We start from the raw sequence: 13,740 nt of genomic DNA, 5'->3' as shown, positions 1-13,740 counted from the left end.
AAAAAGTGCCATTGAATCTTTTGCTTCCATCCAAGAGGGCAAACAGGGCTATAGTTTAACATTTCATCCAAATGGTGACACATCCAAAAGCGTGCTGTGCTCTATCAAATCAGCATATGCAAAATAAACTCAGATTTTGTACTCCAAGTCACTGAGTTGGGCCTGAATAAACAACCTCTGACTCAAAAGATGAGAATGCTACACATTGAGCTATTTGACAAAATAGCAGTGACTTTAGAATACAGTCTTCTCTCTTTGCAGATAAAAAGTAAGACACTGGTACTAAAAAAAGGTGACAACCAGTCAGAAGCAATCGAGCTACACTGCCAAAGGAAGGGTTCAAATGATTCCTATATGCAATCTCCCTGACTGGGCAACAGGACTACTTGAAATACAACTACAGGAAGATCACAATTTTCAAAAAAGAAAATTAGCAAAAATATTTGTGAATAATATGATTATTATTATAAATCTCAAGCCATAGGGCAATGGATTGTCCTGGAACCACAATTGTAGGATATAAATTTTACAATGGCTTGGTACCACTCACCAAAGTGACTGCTGGTAACACCTATGGGAGTTACCATTGACTAGAAATTGTACCGGACCACCAATATAAATACTATAACTACAGGAGCAAATCAGAAGCTAGGAATCCTGCATTAAGCAACTCACCTCTAGATTACCCAAAGCCCATTTACAATCTACAAGACGTTAAGTCAGGAGTATGATAGAATACTCCTCAATTGTATGAATGCATCTCCAGCAACACTCAAGAAGCTTGAAAAGATCCAGGACAAAGCAGCCACTTGATTGGTGCCACAAGCATTCACTCCACCACTATTGATTCACTGTAGCAACAATGTGTAACACTCATAAGATTCACTGCACAAATTAGGGACTTCAGACAGCACTTTCCAAAATCCATAACTGCTACCTTCTGGACAGACAAGGGGAACAGTTGCATAGGAACATTATCACTTGCAAATTCCTTTCCAAGCCATTCACGATCCTGACATGGAACAATGTCCATGGAACAATTCACCATCCTGACATTTCTTCTCTATTGTTAGGCCAAAACTGGAACTGCCTCCCTAACAACATTGTGGGTGTACCATGCCACATAGACTATAACAGTTCAAAAAGGCAGCTCGCTAACATCTTCTCAAGGGCAATTAGGGATGTGTAATAAATGCTGGCCCAGCCAAAGTCCACGTCCCCTAAATTAATTAAAAACACAATCATTGATTTCAAAAAGAAATTGGAAGTTTTAGGGATAGAAATGTACAGCAGGGATGAGACCAACTAGTTTACTCTGCAGAGGTTTGGCAAGAACACAAAAGGGCAGAGACCTCCGCTGTGCTGTAAATAACTTTATGCAATTTAGAATTCCTTTCATTAGCAGCAATCAGTGAGTAGTAGATTTACAACAAAACAACTTACGTATATAACACAATTTAAATTTCATAACCAATTCGCAGGAGTGCTTGAAAATAAATTAGGTGACAAGCCATGGTTAGGACTGATGGCTATGAGCCCAGAGAAAAAAGGAAAGTTTTAAAAAGCACCTTAAAGGAATAGAAGGAAAAGTAGAGATTTTAGAAAAGGTTCAGGAAGAAAAATGCAAAACCTAGAGCCAAGGCAGTTGAAATTGTTAAATCATAAAATCGACAGGAGGAGTTTGCAACAATGTCAAACCGCAGCCATTCCTTTGAAGCCAAGCTGATTGCAAGCCAGTTTTAACCATGTTATTGAGTTAGCAATCTAAAGGCCTGGCTGAGGGCTTTAGAGATACACGTTCAAATCTCACCATCTAGGTAACATTTAACTAATCAAATAAATCTGGAATGAAGAGCTAGTATCAGTAAAGGAGACCATGAAACTACCAGACTGAGGCAGGACTGCAGCTACCTTTATCTGATCTAGCCATTTTAGTATCCAGCTTTACAGCAAAGCGTACACTCTCTGAAATGGTGGTGTATCACTGCTTCCACCACAGCCATTCAGAATAGGCAATTAATGCTGCCCTACTATGATATTCAGGTCCCCTAAACAGGAAAAGAATAAAATCAGGCATGTAAAAGGGCTTTTGTGGTGCAGTAGTAGTTTCCCTATCTCTGAGCCAGGAGGCTTGGGTTCAAGTCCCACCTTCTCCAGACATGTACAATAACATCACTGAATAGCCTTGATCAGAAAATTTTGAAAGTTGGGCATGGTAAATAACGAAAATTGTTTCTGACACCATCAGTTTCTTCAACATGCAAGTAGTGTTAAAATTCTGCCAATAATCTCCCATCAGTTTCACTGATTCAGTTTTGACCAAGATTTACAATGTTTCTGATCACAGAATTATACAGACTATTATTGCAACTTTTGCTCAGGAGGTGTTTTGAAAATATCAAAACAATGCTAAGAATGCTGGATGATATAACCTGATATATATTTTGAACGATCTCCGTTAATTCAAATTAAATGGGTTGTTTTGAAGAGGTGGATGGGACCTCCTGCAGAATCTATCTGGAGACATGTCTTTACAACATGGTTGTCATGACACCAGGGGACCAGGTCAAAACCTTACCAAGAGCACAGCGCTCACAACAGTAGGATGAAGGTAGCCTTACTGCTGCCCTGAATGTGTAATCAGTCCAAGAAATTTGGGAAAGAAAAGCTTCAACCAGTCCTTTGCCAGGCAGAGACAAGGTCTGTTTTTAGGTCAATTACCACACAAGAAAGATGGAAACTCAATTCAGGCAAGCAAGAGTGTGAAAAGTTAAAGACTACAGAATCCCAGAGGGAACTTTGCAACAGGGGTCAATTGCTGATGCTTACAATGATGTTTGAAGGGAACTTTTCTTTAAAAAGGACATTGGAATTGTCACTCTTGTAAAGCAGGGAAAGAGGTTATATTAAATCCAGGAGAAGTTTTGGATTTTAATCACAAGATTACATCTCTGCAGAGAGTTTGATACAATGTATAAAAGGTGGCTTTGGGTTTTCAGTGGTGTTCAGAAGTTAGTTGAAACTAACTTTTCTGTAATTTTGTAAATTAGCTGCCTATTAAATACTGTTTAGTTGATATTGATTTTAGATTGTTGGATGGTAAAAATCTTAAAGTGTATAATCTAGTCATGAGATTCTTTGCATAAGTCCGTGGGACATTTCTGCCTCTTTTTAAAAATTATTGGTCTCTCCAGGAACAGTAAAAACTAGTCATCCCCAAATTTGTCTGTCATAATGAATATCTGCACAGTCTTCTAGAAATTATACTCATCGGAATCAAAGTATTTATCATTAACAAACATGTGAAGGAGTTTAATGTAATGTGAGGATTTGAACTCTCCCAGTGCATCAGCACAGCAAAAAAAAAAGTCAGAAATATAAATGAAATGGAACAAACTTATTTCTTTAAAACATTAACGGTAAAAAAAGGGAATGAAAAGGGTAAACACATACAATGGAGTTGTAACTCCACCCAGCCAGCAGCAAGGGAGTGGGTGTGAATGTATAAGATTTTAAAAGGGTTAGAGGGGATTAAGATTCTTATCAAATGTCAGAATCCAATCAAAAGTTGTTTGCATCATGTACACCATAGCAGACATGAGCCATTGCCTTATTTTGTATTATCAACATTTATGCTAAAAATATTGGAGGTTAAGCCATTGGTTTAAAGAGGTTAACCATAGGTTTAAGTGCATCGAGTTGTCAAGGAATAAAGAGAGCTTCATTATGAAAAAGTTAGAGATTTGTTCTGTGTCAAAATGCACACAGAACAAAAAGGTTAACTTATTGCATTGTATATAGAAATGAAGTTGGTTGTGCATCATGCAAAAGACATTAGAGAGTTAACAACATGGAACTAAGAATAGGCACTAAAGAGCTTTACGTTTTGGCTAAGTTGATTACTGTAACCTAATACATACAGCTCTAAGTCTCATAGTGCTGAATAATCAGAGTGCATAACACATGTGTCGCAAAAATATCTTGCTATACTGGTGCCATACTTTCAACTGTAAGCTCATATTTCTATCCTCTTCCAATCTAGGTGTGGCACAGTTTGACAGCAGATCTTACAGCAAGTGTTCTACTTTGAAGGATATCTCATTTATGTACATGAAATCAGAACTGTTGACGTTTCATCCACATTTCAGTCCGATTTTGCGGACTGTCAAGTAAACAATTTAAATTCAAAATCCTTGCTGGACTTGAGTCCAGAACAACTAGGATGGGATCCCCATTTCAAGCTAGTCTCACTCCATGTTAGACCCAAACAATTTTGTTCTCAACTGAAATCTCACCCTGGTTTACAATTGGTGTCAATATAACCCAAGTCTCTGGAGAGGACACTGTTACTGAGTAGATGACTGCAGTAAAAGCAAAAAAAGAGTACATATTTGCAAGTGTCCCAAATATATGCAGTGGCAAGCTTTATTCTAAAATCAGGTTGTGAATTGCAAACATGCCAACATGAAGACAGGCTAGTGGAGGGACTCACCGACTTTTCCAGCCATTCTGAAAAAAGGTGTACCTGCTTATAATAGTAACATACTCAAGGCTATGTCCAATTAAGCAGCTTTTTCTACAGAATATAAATCAAGCATTATGAAATGGTTACACAATAAAAGTCATTCAGTCCATCATATCCACGCCAGCTCTCTGCAGGAGCAAGTCAATTAGTTGTATTTTCCTACCTGCCCCCATGTACCAGTTTTTTTTTCAGATAACTCTCCAATTCCAGTTTGAAAACCGCAGTTCAAACTGTCTCCATCTCATTCTCAGGCAGTGCACTCCAGAGTCTAACCACATACTGTGAAGAAAAATCTTTTCTCATGTCACCTTTCATTGTTTTGCCATTCACCTTAAGTAAGTGCCCTCTGTTGCCAATGAAAGCTGTTTTTCCCTATCTGTTGTGTCCAGATCCATCAACCTTTTCATTTCTAAGAAGAACAATGTGAGCATTTCCAATCTACCACATAACTGAAGTCTTTCATCCTTAGGACCATTCTCATAAATCTTTCTTGCATCCTCTTGAATGTTTTCACATCCTCACCACTGGACACATTTCAATCTGAGTTGGAGTACTAATATTAATTAAGGATCTGGATGCTCGCTAACCTGGCAGGTTCATTTTCAGATGTTTCATCACCATACTAGATAACATCATCAGTGAACTTCCAATGAAGCACTGCTGTTAGTGATCCACTTTCTATTTAAATGTTTAGGTTTCCTTGGGTTGATGATGTCATTAATGAAAGATTTATCAAAGCTTCTTTAATTTTGTACTCTGTGTCCCTATTAGCTCAGGATCTCAATGTGTCTTATCAAGTAATTTCTCAAATTGTCCAGGGTTCTAGGCATTGTTTGAGTTAAACTTTTTCAAACTCATTTATATCTTTCCCAAGAAGTAACAAATGCATCATTCCTTGTTCCAGTGATGATCAATGAAAAGATGACAAAGTTTAAATTTGTTCTAACTAGAAACATGCATTTTACTTTTATCTTAAAAGAATATTCACAGGCTACAATGGGGGAGGGGTTTGTTCAGTGGGTGTAGGCACTGCCAAATGGTAACATCATTGAACCAGTAATCCACAACTGATCAGAGGACATTAGTTTAAACCTGGCTTGAATACATTAAAATCTGGAATGGAAAGCTAACTTAATGGCAATCATACAACCACCATAATTTATCATAAAAATCCATCTGGTTCAGGAATGTTCTGCAGGGATGGACATCTGCCATTTTTACCTAGTTTCACTTAGGTATGACTGCAGACTCACGACAATGTAGTGGATTCTTAACGACCTTCTGAGCAATAACGCAGGCCTAACCAGTGACATCAACATTCCATGAACAAGTAACTAAAAAAAATTGCAAGATCTAATTCCTGTCTCACTGGATCACCAAGAATCAGAAATATTGGAAAAACCAGTGTGTCAAAATGAATGTCCTTAAAGAAATATGTCTGGCTCTCTGTTATTCATTGTGCCCAGTTGATCCAAACCCAAAGTCAGTGAAACTTCCTTCTCAATTCAGTTATGGTGAAAAAATACTTTATGCATGTTTACACAACATCATAGCTCTCATCTAGGAGGAGGACAGCGCAACAGGGAAGCTTGTAAACCCACCATAATCTGCAAGAAAGGAGATTAGGCCAACTGCAGTAACTACATCCCTGCTGTCAACCATGGGAAAGGTCCTTGCGAGAAATCTCCTCAATTACCTCCTTGCAATAGATGAAGACATCCTTGGAGAACCACAATGCAGATTCCATCCAACAAGAGGCATAGGCCAAGATCTTCACAACAAGACATCCAAGAAAAGTGCAGACAGCAGTGGCAACCTCTGCATGTTGCTTTCTTTGACCTCACAAAGACCTTTGAGTAGCATGGTAGCTCAGTGGTTAGCACTGCTTCCTCACAGCACCAGGGACCCAGGTTCAATTCCACCCTTTGGCAACTCTCCGTGTTCAGTTTACACATTCTCCCCATGTCTGCATGGGTTTCCTCCAGATGCTCCGATTTCCTCTCGAAATCCAAGATGTGCAGGTTAGGTGATTTGGCCATGGGAAATGCGGGGTGATAGGGTAGGGGTGTGAGTGGGATGCTCTTCGATGGGTTGGTGTGGACTCGATGGGCAGAATGATCTGCTCCCACACTGTAGGGATTCTATGGTTCTGCTCCATCTACCAAGAGAGCTGATGCAGCGCCCTCATCAAATTTTTGCACCTGCAGATATTTGTCACCATCCTCTGCCTGCTGTAGAACAGCATGCAAGCTGTCACTAATGGGTCTGCCACAGACCCAATACTTGCACGAACTGGGGTTATCAAAGCAACACTCTTCTCCATGTTCCTTGCTGCAACACTTCACCTCATATTCTGAAGACTCCGCTGATGTGAAGTTAATTAATGGGTAAATGGGAAATTATTCCAACCTTCCTATATGTGGGAAGACAAGAGTGATGATACTCCAGCAATGCTTCCATTAAGTCATACAAAACCACTGCAGGATAGGCATTATCTTTTAATCTTCTAATATCATTATCGTTTCTTAGACCAATAGCCCCAGCAACCAGGCGCTGCTTACGATCAATGAGCTGTGCAGACAGGCTACATCATCCATATGCCTGACACAAGACTTACAAAATGAGCTCTTAACACAGATGAGGGCAAAGGAAACACTTCAAAAAGGGTCCTCAAAGTCTCCTTGAAAACATGCAATATCACCACCAGTTCATGGGAACCTCTCAGCCAAAACCACCCAGACTGGAAAAGAAGCATCCACAAAGTTGCCAATGATGACAACTATCCTTAATAAGCCCAGAAGAAGGCCAGGAGCAAGCAACAGAAGAAGATTGCAAAAATCTAAATGTTCCACCTCTCCACTTCAGCAAACACCACTGCCGGATCTGTGGATGTTGAGAAAGTGAGGACAACAGCAAGGAAGATATGCTGAACCTTTACCAAGGTCTGGTAAGGCTACAACTGGATGATTACCTAATGTTAGATTACCAAATCTTAGAAGGTCCTTTAGAGGATGCAGAGGAGATTTCCCAAAGTGGTTCCAGGGAGGGAGAATTTTATTTTCAAGATTAGATTGAACATATTATACAGTCATAGAGATGTACAGCACGGAAACAGACCCTTCAATCCAACTCGTCCATGCTGACCAGATGTCCCAATCCAATCTAGTCCCACCTGCCAGCACCTGGCTCATATGCCTCCAAACCCTTCCTATTCATATACCCATCCAGATGCCTTTTAAATGTTGCAGTTGTAGAACAAAAAAATTATCTCAAGATTTGACATGATCAGATAAGGTAAATAGGGACATCGTTCATTAGCTGCTGGTACAAGGTCTAGGGACACAGGTTTAAGGTTCTGGGTTAGAAATGTAGGAGGGATACAAGGAAGAATTATTTTTGCATAATGTGCGGTAATGACCTGGAACTTAAGGATGGGAGAAGCAGAGATGTCAATGATACCATTGGAAAGGAAATTAGATAGGCACTTGAAGGAAATAAACTTGAGTTACTACAGGAAGAAAGTGGGAAATGGGATTGGCTGGATTGCTGCACACAGCAGGGACATGAACTCATTGGGCTGAATGGCCTCATTTTATGCTGCACTGGCTCCATGGTTCTTCAATGAACATTCCCAGCTATTGACTTCAGCAACATCACTCAATTTTACACAAAAGGAAGACAATTTTTCTACAGTTATAAAAGTAGTAGCATCCAGAAATGGTTTAATACCTGCACTAAAATAGCAGATAGAAGAATGATTCATGATTCATTAAGGGGTCGTTCAGTAATGACATCAGTGCAAAGAATGAATTGGATTGATAAGCTTCTCCCAATTTTAAGATATCCCAAAGTGCTTTACAGCTATTGAGGACTTTTGAAGTGGAGTCACTTTACTTATTCCACGAGACATCAATCTGCACACAGCAAGCTCGCAAAACAGCAATTTGATAATGACTAAATAATTTGTAGCTAAATATTATTTCTAAGGAATAATTATCCCCCTAGACACCAGAGAGAATGCCCCCGTTTCTCAAAATAGTACTGTGGGATCATTTACACTCAACCAAGAGGGCAAAAGAGACCTTCTGCTTAATATCTCATCTGTTAGACAGCACTCCCACAGCATTGCACTGGAATGTCAGGTTGGCTTATGTGTTCACATCTTTGTGAAGGGATGTGAATCCTGAATTTTTTGAGTCAAACCCAAATATGATACTGTTAAATTATTGTACACAAATCTGCATTCAAACTGCTTGAATAGTCCATAGTCAATAGCATGCTGCCTGACCTGAGGTGCACTTCCAGCACCACTCTAATCTTGACCTGTAGTCAATAACATGCAAGTTCTCAGATTCCAATGATTGCTAATTTCATACTTCCAGTGCCCACCATCTAGTGTGACAACAGCAACAGCACCTACAGTGTTTGCAATGGCCTGCTGACCTAAAGCATTTAATCCTTTTGTGTTTACTTTCTTCCTGTTGCTCAGCATGGCAAGTTAGTCCTCTAACTGTATGTTAGGGCATGAATTACTTTCTCAATTTATATGACTTAAAATGCTACAATTCTTTCACTAGGTTTTATAATATAATGAGGTATTCATCGGAGAAGTATTACTTAAAATAAATAAAGCAGTGACAGATAACATTGTTAATTGTCTATAATGTGTGACTTATGATCTGAATTATCTTTTGTTTTTCAATTTGAATTACCATGTGGCTCAACTTTGTGACTGCCATTTAATGTAATAAAACATACAATGTAAGTACTAGAATGGATGACTAAACTTTGTTTGAAGAGACAGGTTCATATAAGTATCTTAAGTGCATAAGTGGAAAGATATGGGAATGGAATTGTAGAACATAGGGTTCAGAAAGCTGACAGCACAGCTGCAAATGGTAGCTTGATGAAAAAAATCAATAATGCACAAGAAGTCTGAATAAGGGGATTGCAGGTATCTTAGCAAAAGTTTAGGACTGGAGGAGATTAGGTAACTTGGGAGGGATGAAGTCAGGGAGAGGTTTTAATATGGAAATGCAAAGTTTTAAACTGAGGTGAGATCAGGTTTGGATCCAACTAGGTCATGGAATACATATGTACCATAAGTTTTATTTGGAAATGTTGTAAATAATTTCATGGGGCATACTAGCAGATTATGGTAATGTATTGTGTAGCCCTTATTGCAAGTCATGTACTCTTTACATGAACGGAATTCTCTATTAACTATGCAATAAAAGGTTGTGCCGAAATGAAAAATAATGTATTGCTTGGAGATAATTTGAGTGGTAAATCACAGAAAGGAGAATGAACATCTCAGAGATATCCAATTGTTAGCCAATGTTTCAAAGTGTGTCCTTTTAGTTTCTAATTTTGAAAAGAAACATACCTTCCACACCTATCTCACTGACATTCAAATCAGACATACATAGGTTTTGGATACTTAGTAAATGAAGGGATTGGAGGATAGTATCAGAGAGTGGAGTTGACAGAGAAAGTCAGCTGTGATGTTACTGGAAGGCATAGCAAGCTCAAAGAGCACAATAGATGCTTGTGCTCCATTTATTATGGGCACATCAAATCCTTTCAGATTCTTAAATCCTCTATTGAATCATGTTACTTCTAGAGAAAAAGGTAACAATGTTTAATCTTCCTGGTATCAACCATTTAAATTAGTCTGTCCCTGGAAATAATAATGAGGTTTGCAGCCATGACTGGAGACTGATGTTTGTCTAAATGAAACATGAATAATGTTGCGGAGGAGAAAGTTCTACAGAAGTATATGATGGCTTCTCACCCACCAGTTAACTTTTAGGTGCAGGTTTAAAAGCTGTGGCCTGCATGTCAGCGTGGCACTAAAGATTTAAATAAATTACAGACAGGCTTCAGAAGTTTCCAATCTTCTTGGCCGTGGTTTACACCTTACAATTTCATATGGAAACTGTGTGCAAGGCTGGAAAAGGTGTGTCAGATCTCCCACAAAGATATTAAATTCATTTTGCTGAACATTGCAATTTTAAGGAACCAATCTCATTGCACAATGCAGTTAAGATTCAGAAACTAATCTGCACCTATAAACTATTTTCAGTAGCTCTCTCTCATTCCTTGCCCTGTATGAGGTTCAGTTCCCTTTATTGTCTTCACTCATGGAATGTGGGCATCACAAGCCAGGTCAGCATTCATTGACCATCCCTAGTTACCTTCGAGGTGGTGGTGGTGAATTGCCAGCTTGAACTGCTGCAATTCATTTGGTGTGGCTACACCCACAATATTGTTAGAGAGGGAGTTCCATGATTTTGACACGGCAACTTTGAAGGAATGGTGACAGATGCCCATATGACTGGCTTGGAGGGGAATATGCAGGTGGTGGTGTTCCCTGTATTTTCTGCTCTTGCTATTCTAGTTTAAAGTGTTTGTGGGTTTGGAAGGTGCTATCTAAGGATTAACAGTAGAGTCAAGAGTGTGGTGCTGGAAAAGCACAGCAGGTCTGGCAGCATCCGAGGAACAGGAAAATCAACGTTTGGGCAAAAGCACTTCATCAGGAATGAGGCTGGGAGCCTCGGGGGTGAAGAGATAAATGGGAAGGGGGTAGGACTGGAGGGGGGAAGGTAGCTGAGAGTTGCAATAGGTGGATGGATGTTGGGTAATGGTGATAGGTTACAGGGGAGGATAGAGCCGATAGGTGGGAAGGAAGATGGACAGATAGGACAGGTCATGAGGGCAATGCAGAGTTGGAAGGTTGGATCTGGGATAAGGTGAGGAGAGGAGAAATGAGGAAACTGGTGAAATCCACATTGATGTCATGGGGTTGGACAGTCCTGAGGCAGAAGATGAGGCGTTCTTCCTCCAGGGGTCAGATGGTTAGTGTGCGGCGATGGAGGGGGCCAGAACCTGTATGTCCTTGGCGGAGTGGGAGGGGAAGTTGAAGTGTTCGGCCATGGGGCAGTGGGGTTGGTTAGTGCAGGTGTCCCGGAAATGTTCTCTGCAGCGCTCTGCGACATAGACATCCTGTCTTCCCAATGTAGAGGAGACTGCACTGAGAGCAACAAATACAGTAAATGACATGCGTGGAAGTGCAGATGGAACTTTCCTGGATGTGGAAGCCTCCTTTGGGGCCTTGGACAGAGGTGAGGGGGTGGTGTGGGCACAGGTTTTGCAATTCTTGTGGTAGCAGGGGAAGGTGCCGGGAGGGGAGGGTGGGTTGGTGAGGGGTGTGGACCTGACAAGGGAGTCACGGAGGGAACGGTCTTTGCTGAAAGCAGATGGGGTAGGGAGGGAAATATATCCCTGGTGGTGGGGTCCGTTTGTAGGTGGCGCAAATGGCGGAGGATGATATGATGCATACGGAGTTTGGTGGGGTGGAAGGTGAGGACCAGGGGGGTTCTGTCCTTGTTGCAGTTGGAGGGATGGGTTCGAGGTCAGAGGTGGGAAAGTGGATGAGATGCACTGGAGGGCATCAACCACCATGTGGGAGAAGAAATTGTGGTCTTTCAAGAAGAAGGCCATCTGTTGTGTTCGATGGAGGAACTGGTCCTCCTGGGATCAGATGTGGCGGAGGTGGAGAATTTGGGAATAAGGGATAGCATTTTTACAGGAAGCAGGGTGGGAGGAGGTCTACTCCAGGTAGCTGTAGTGTGTCAGCTGTAAAACTCTAGCCTGAGATTTAAAAGATCTGATTTAAAAGTTCAAACCCCGCTTTAAAGACTTTAGCACATCATCTACATTGCGGGAGAGCTACACTGTTAGAGATGCCCTATTTTTGACAAAACATTAAATACTGTACAGAAATCACCAGAGCCTTCCAAAGCATTTATTCTACACTTAACCTGTTCTGGGTTGTCCTCACATTGCTGCCCATGGGGGGTTTGCCATTTGGGTCCTGTATTTACTTATGTTACAGTTGTGATTACACTTCCAAGGAAGTGTTCCCTTGGTGGTAAGGAGTGGTTGGGCATCCTGAGGCCAAGGGGGTTCGATGAATAAATGTGATGTCTTTGTAGTTAAGGAGAGAGCCCTAAATTACATTCCAGAAGCAGTTGATCGTTGGACAGATGCCCACTGCCACGTTTCTGCGTGAACAAGACATTTCTCCAAAGACATTGCCTGCTGCTCTTCTGGGAAATGTGTAACAGCAGCAGATCGCAAACTGAAACTTTCTAAAGGAATTTTAAACTGCTTGACGGAGCAGGATTTCTATCTGACTGTGGCAACAGCTCACCTGCACTTTTACTGTCAAGTTAATTGTTCAGAACTTAGTTTAAAACTTTAAACGTGGTGATACGTGGAATCCGCGGAAATTAACAGGGGCTGAAATGCAGCCCTTGGCCGCGTGTTTAAAGTTGGTGAATTGGCAGCCACAGCTGACGGAGAGGACTGAACGCCCAGTTTCAACTCGATCACAAAGCCACCTCCCAAACTCACCGCAGATTCTCCACGCTCTCCTCCGGGGTCAACTGTTCGAACGTCTTGGCTTCTTCCTTGCCCAAGAAGGCCTCGTGATCGTACTGGAAGTTTTCCGAGTCGGCGTGTACCTGATCGCTGAGCTGTGGCTCTTGATGGACCCGCTCGTGTCTCAAAGTGGGCTTGGGGCAGGCTCCGGTCACATAGAGAAGCAGCAAACAAAGTAGGCGTGGGGTCCTCATGCTGGAATATCTTGGAACAAATGCAACCTGCAACAAAGATACAACCAACAGAGAGAGAAAAAAAATACAACTCTACAAACTTCTGCTTCATTCATTCATTGCATTTTCTCTTATTCATGGAAGAAAATCTCAAGATACCTGTTTGAACCGATCCCCGTTGATGAGTGGAGCGACCGCTTCTTTTCAGCTATGCACAGGATTCTGTCCCGCATAAGTTACAAAGTTATTTCAAACCCAGCGGCTAACTTCGTCCCCCACTACTCCGCTTCATGTATCAGCCTTTGATGTGGGACTGAGCCACTCAACACTCCGATTGCAGGTTAGAAAGCAGAGTGCGGTTTTGTTAAGGCGCTTCCGATTGGGGAGAGGGCGTGACCGTGTTGGGGGAGGTTGGAAGTCGCCACGTTGCAGGGCTGCAAGAGCAAATCTCGTTGACAATCACTTTTTAACGCTTCTCCTTTAACCCATATCTAGAATGCAACCGTTTGTGTCTGCATTCTAACGTGTTTTTGTTCCTTTGCATATCTTCACATATAAAAGTGAAACAGGATCTTGTATGCTCACGGTAGAATACTA

The 13,740-nt window shown here is 41.1% G+C and overlaps 1 protein-coding gene across 1 annotated transcript in view; it reads right to left on the bottom strand.

Moving 5' to 3' along the window:
- The window catches only part of rcn1 (reticulocalbin 1, EF-hand calcium binding domain), a 47,103-nt gene extending 33,627 nt beyond the window's left edge, over positions 1-13,476 (bottom strand). Inside the window, exons 1-2 of the mRNA XM_060838564.1 lie at positions 13,303-13,476; positions 12,944-13,191 (exon numbers count right to left, since the gene is read on the bottom strand). Coding sequence (XP_060694547.1) covers positions 12,944-13,164 — 221 coding nt within the window. The 5' untranslated portion in view covers positions 13,165-13,191; positions 13,303-13,476. The remainder of the gene's footprint in view (positions 1-12,943; positions 13,192-13,302) is intronic.
- Between the last annotated feature and the right edge of the window lie 264 nt (positions 13,477-13,740).

The sequence above is a fragment of the Hemiscyllium ocellatum genome, chromosome 18 (genome assembly GCF_020745735.1).
Source record: "Hemiscyllium ocellatum isolate sHemOce1 chromosome 18, sHemOce1.pat.X.cur, whole genome shotgun sequence".
Lineage (NCBI taxonomy): Eukaryota > Metazoa > Chordata > Chondrichthyes > Orectolobiformes > Hemiscylliidae > Hemiscyllium > Hemiscyllium ocellatum.
This window is presented reverse-complemented; position numbering and strand designations above follow the sequence as displayed.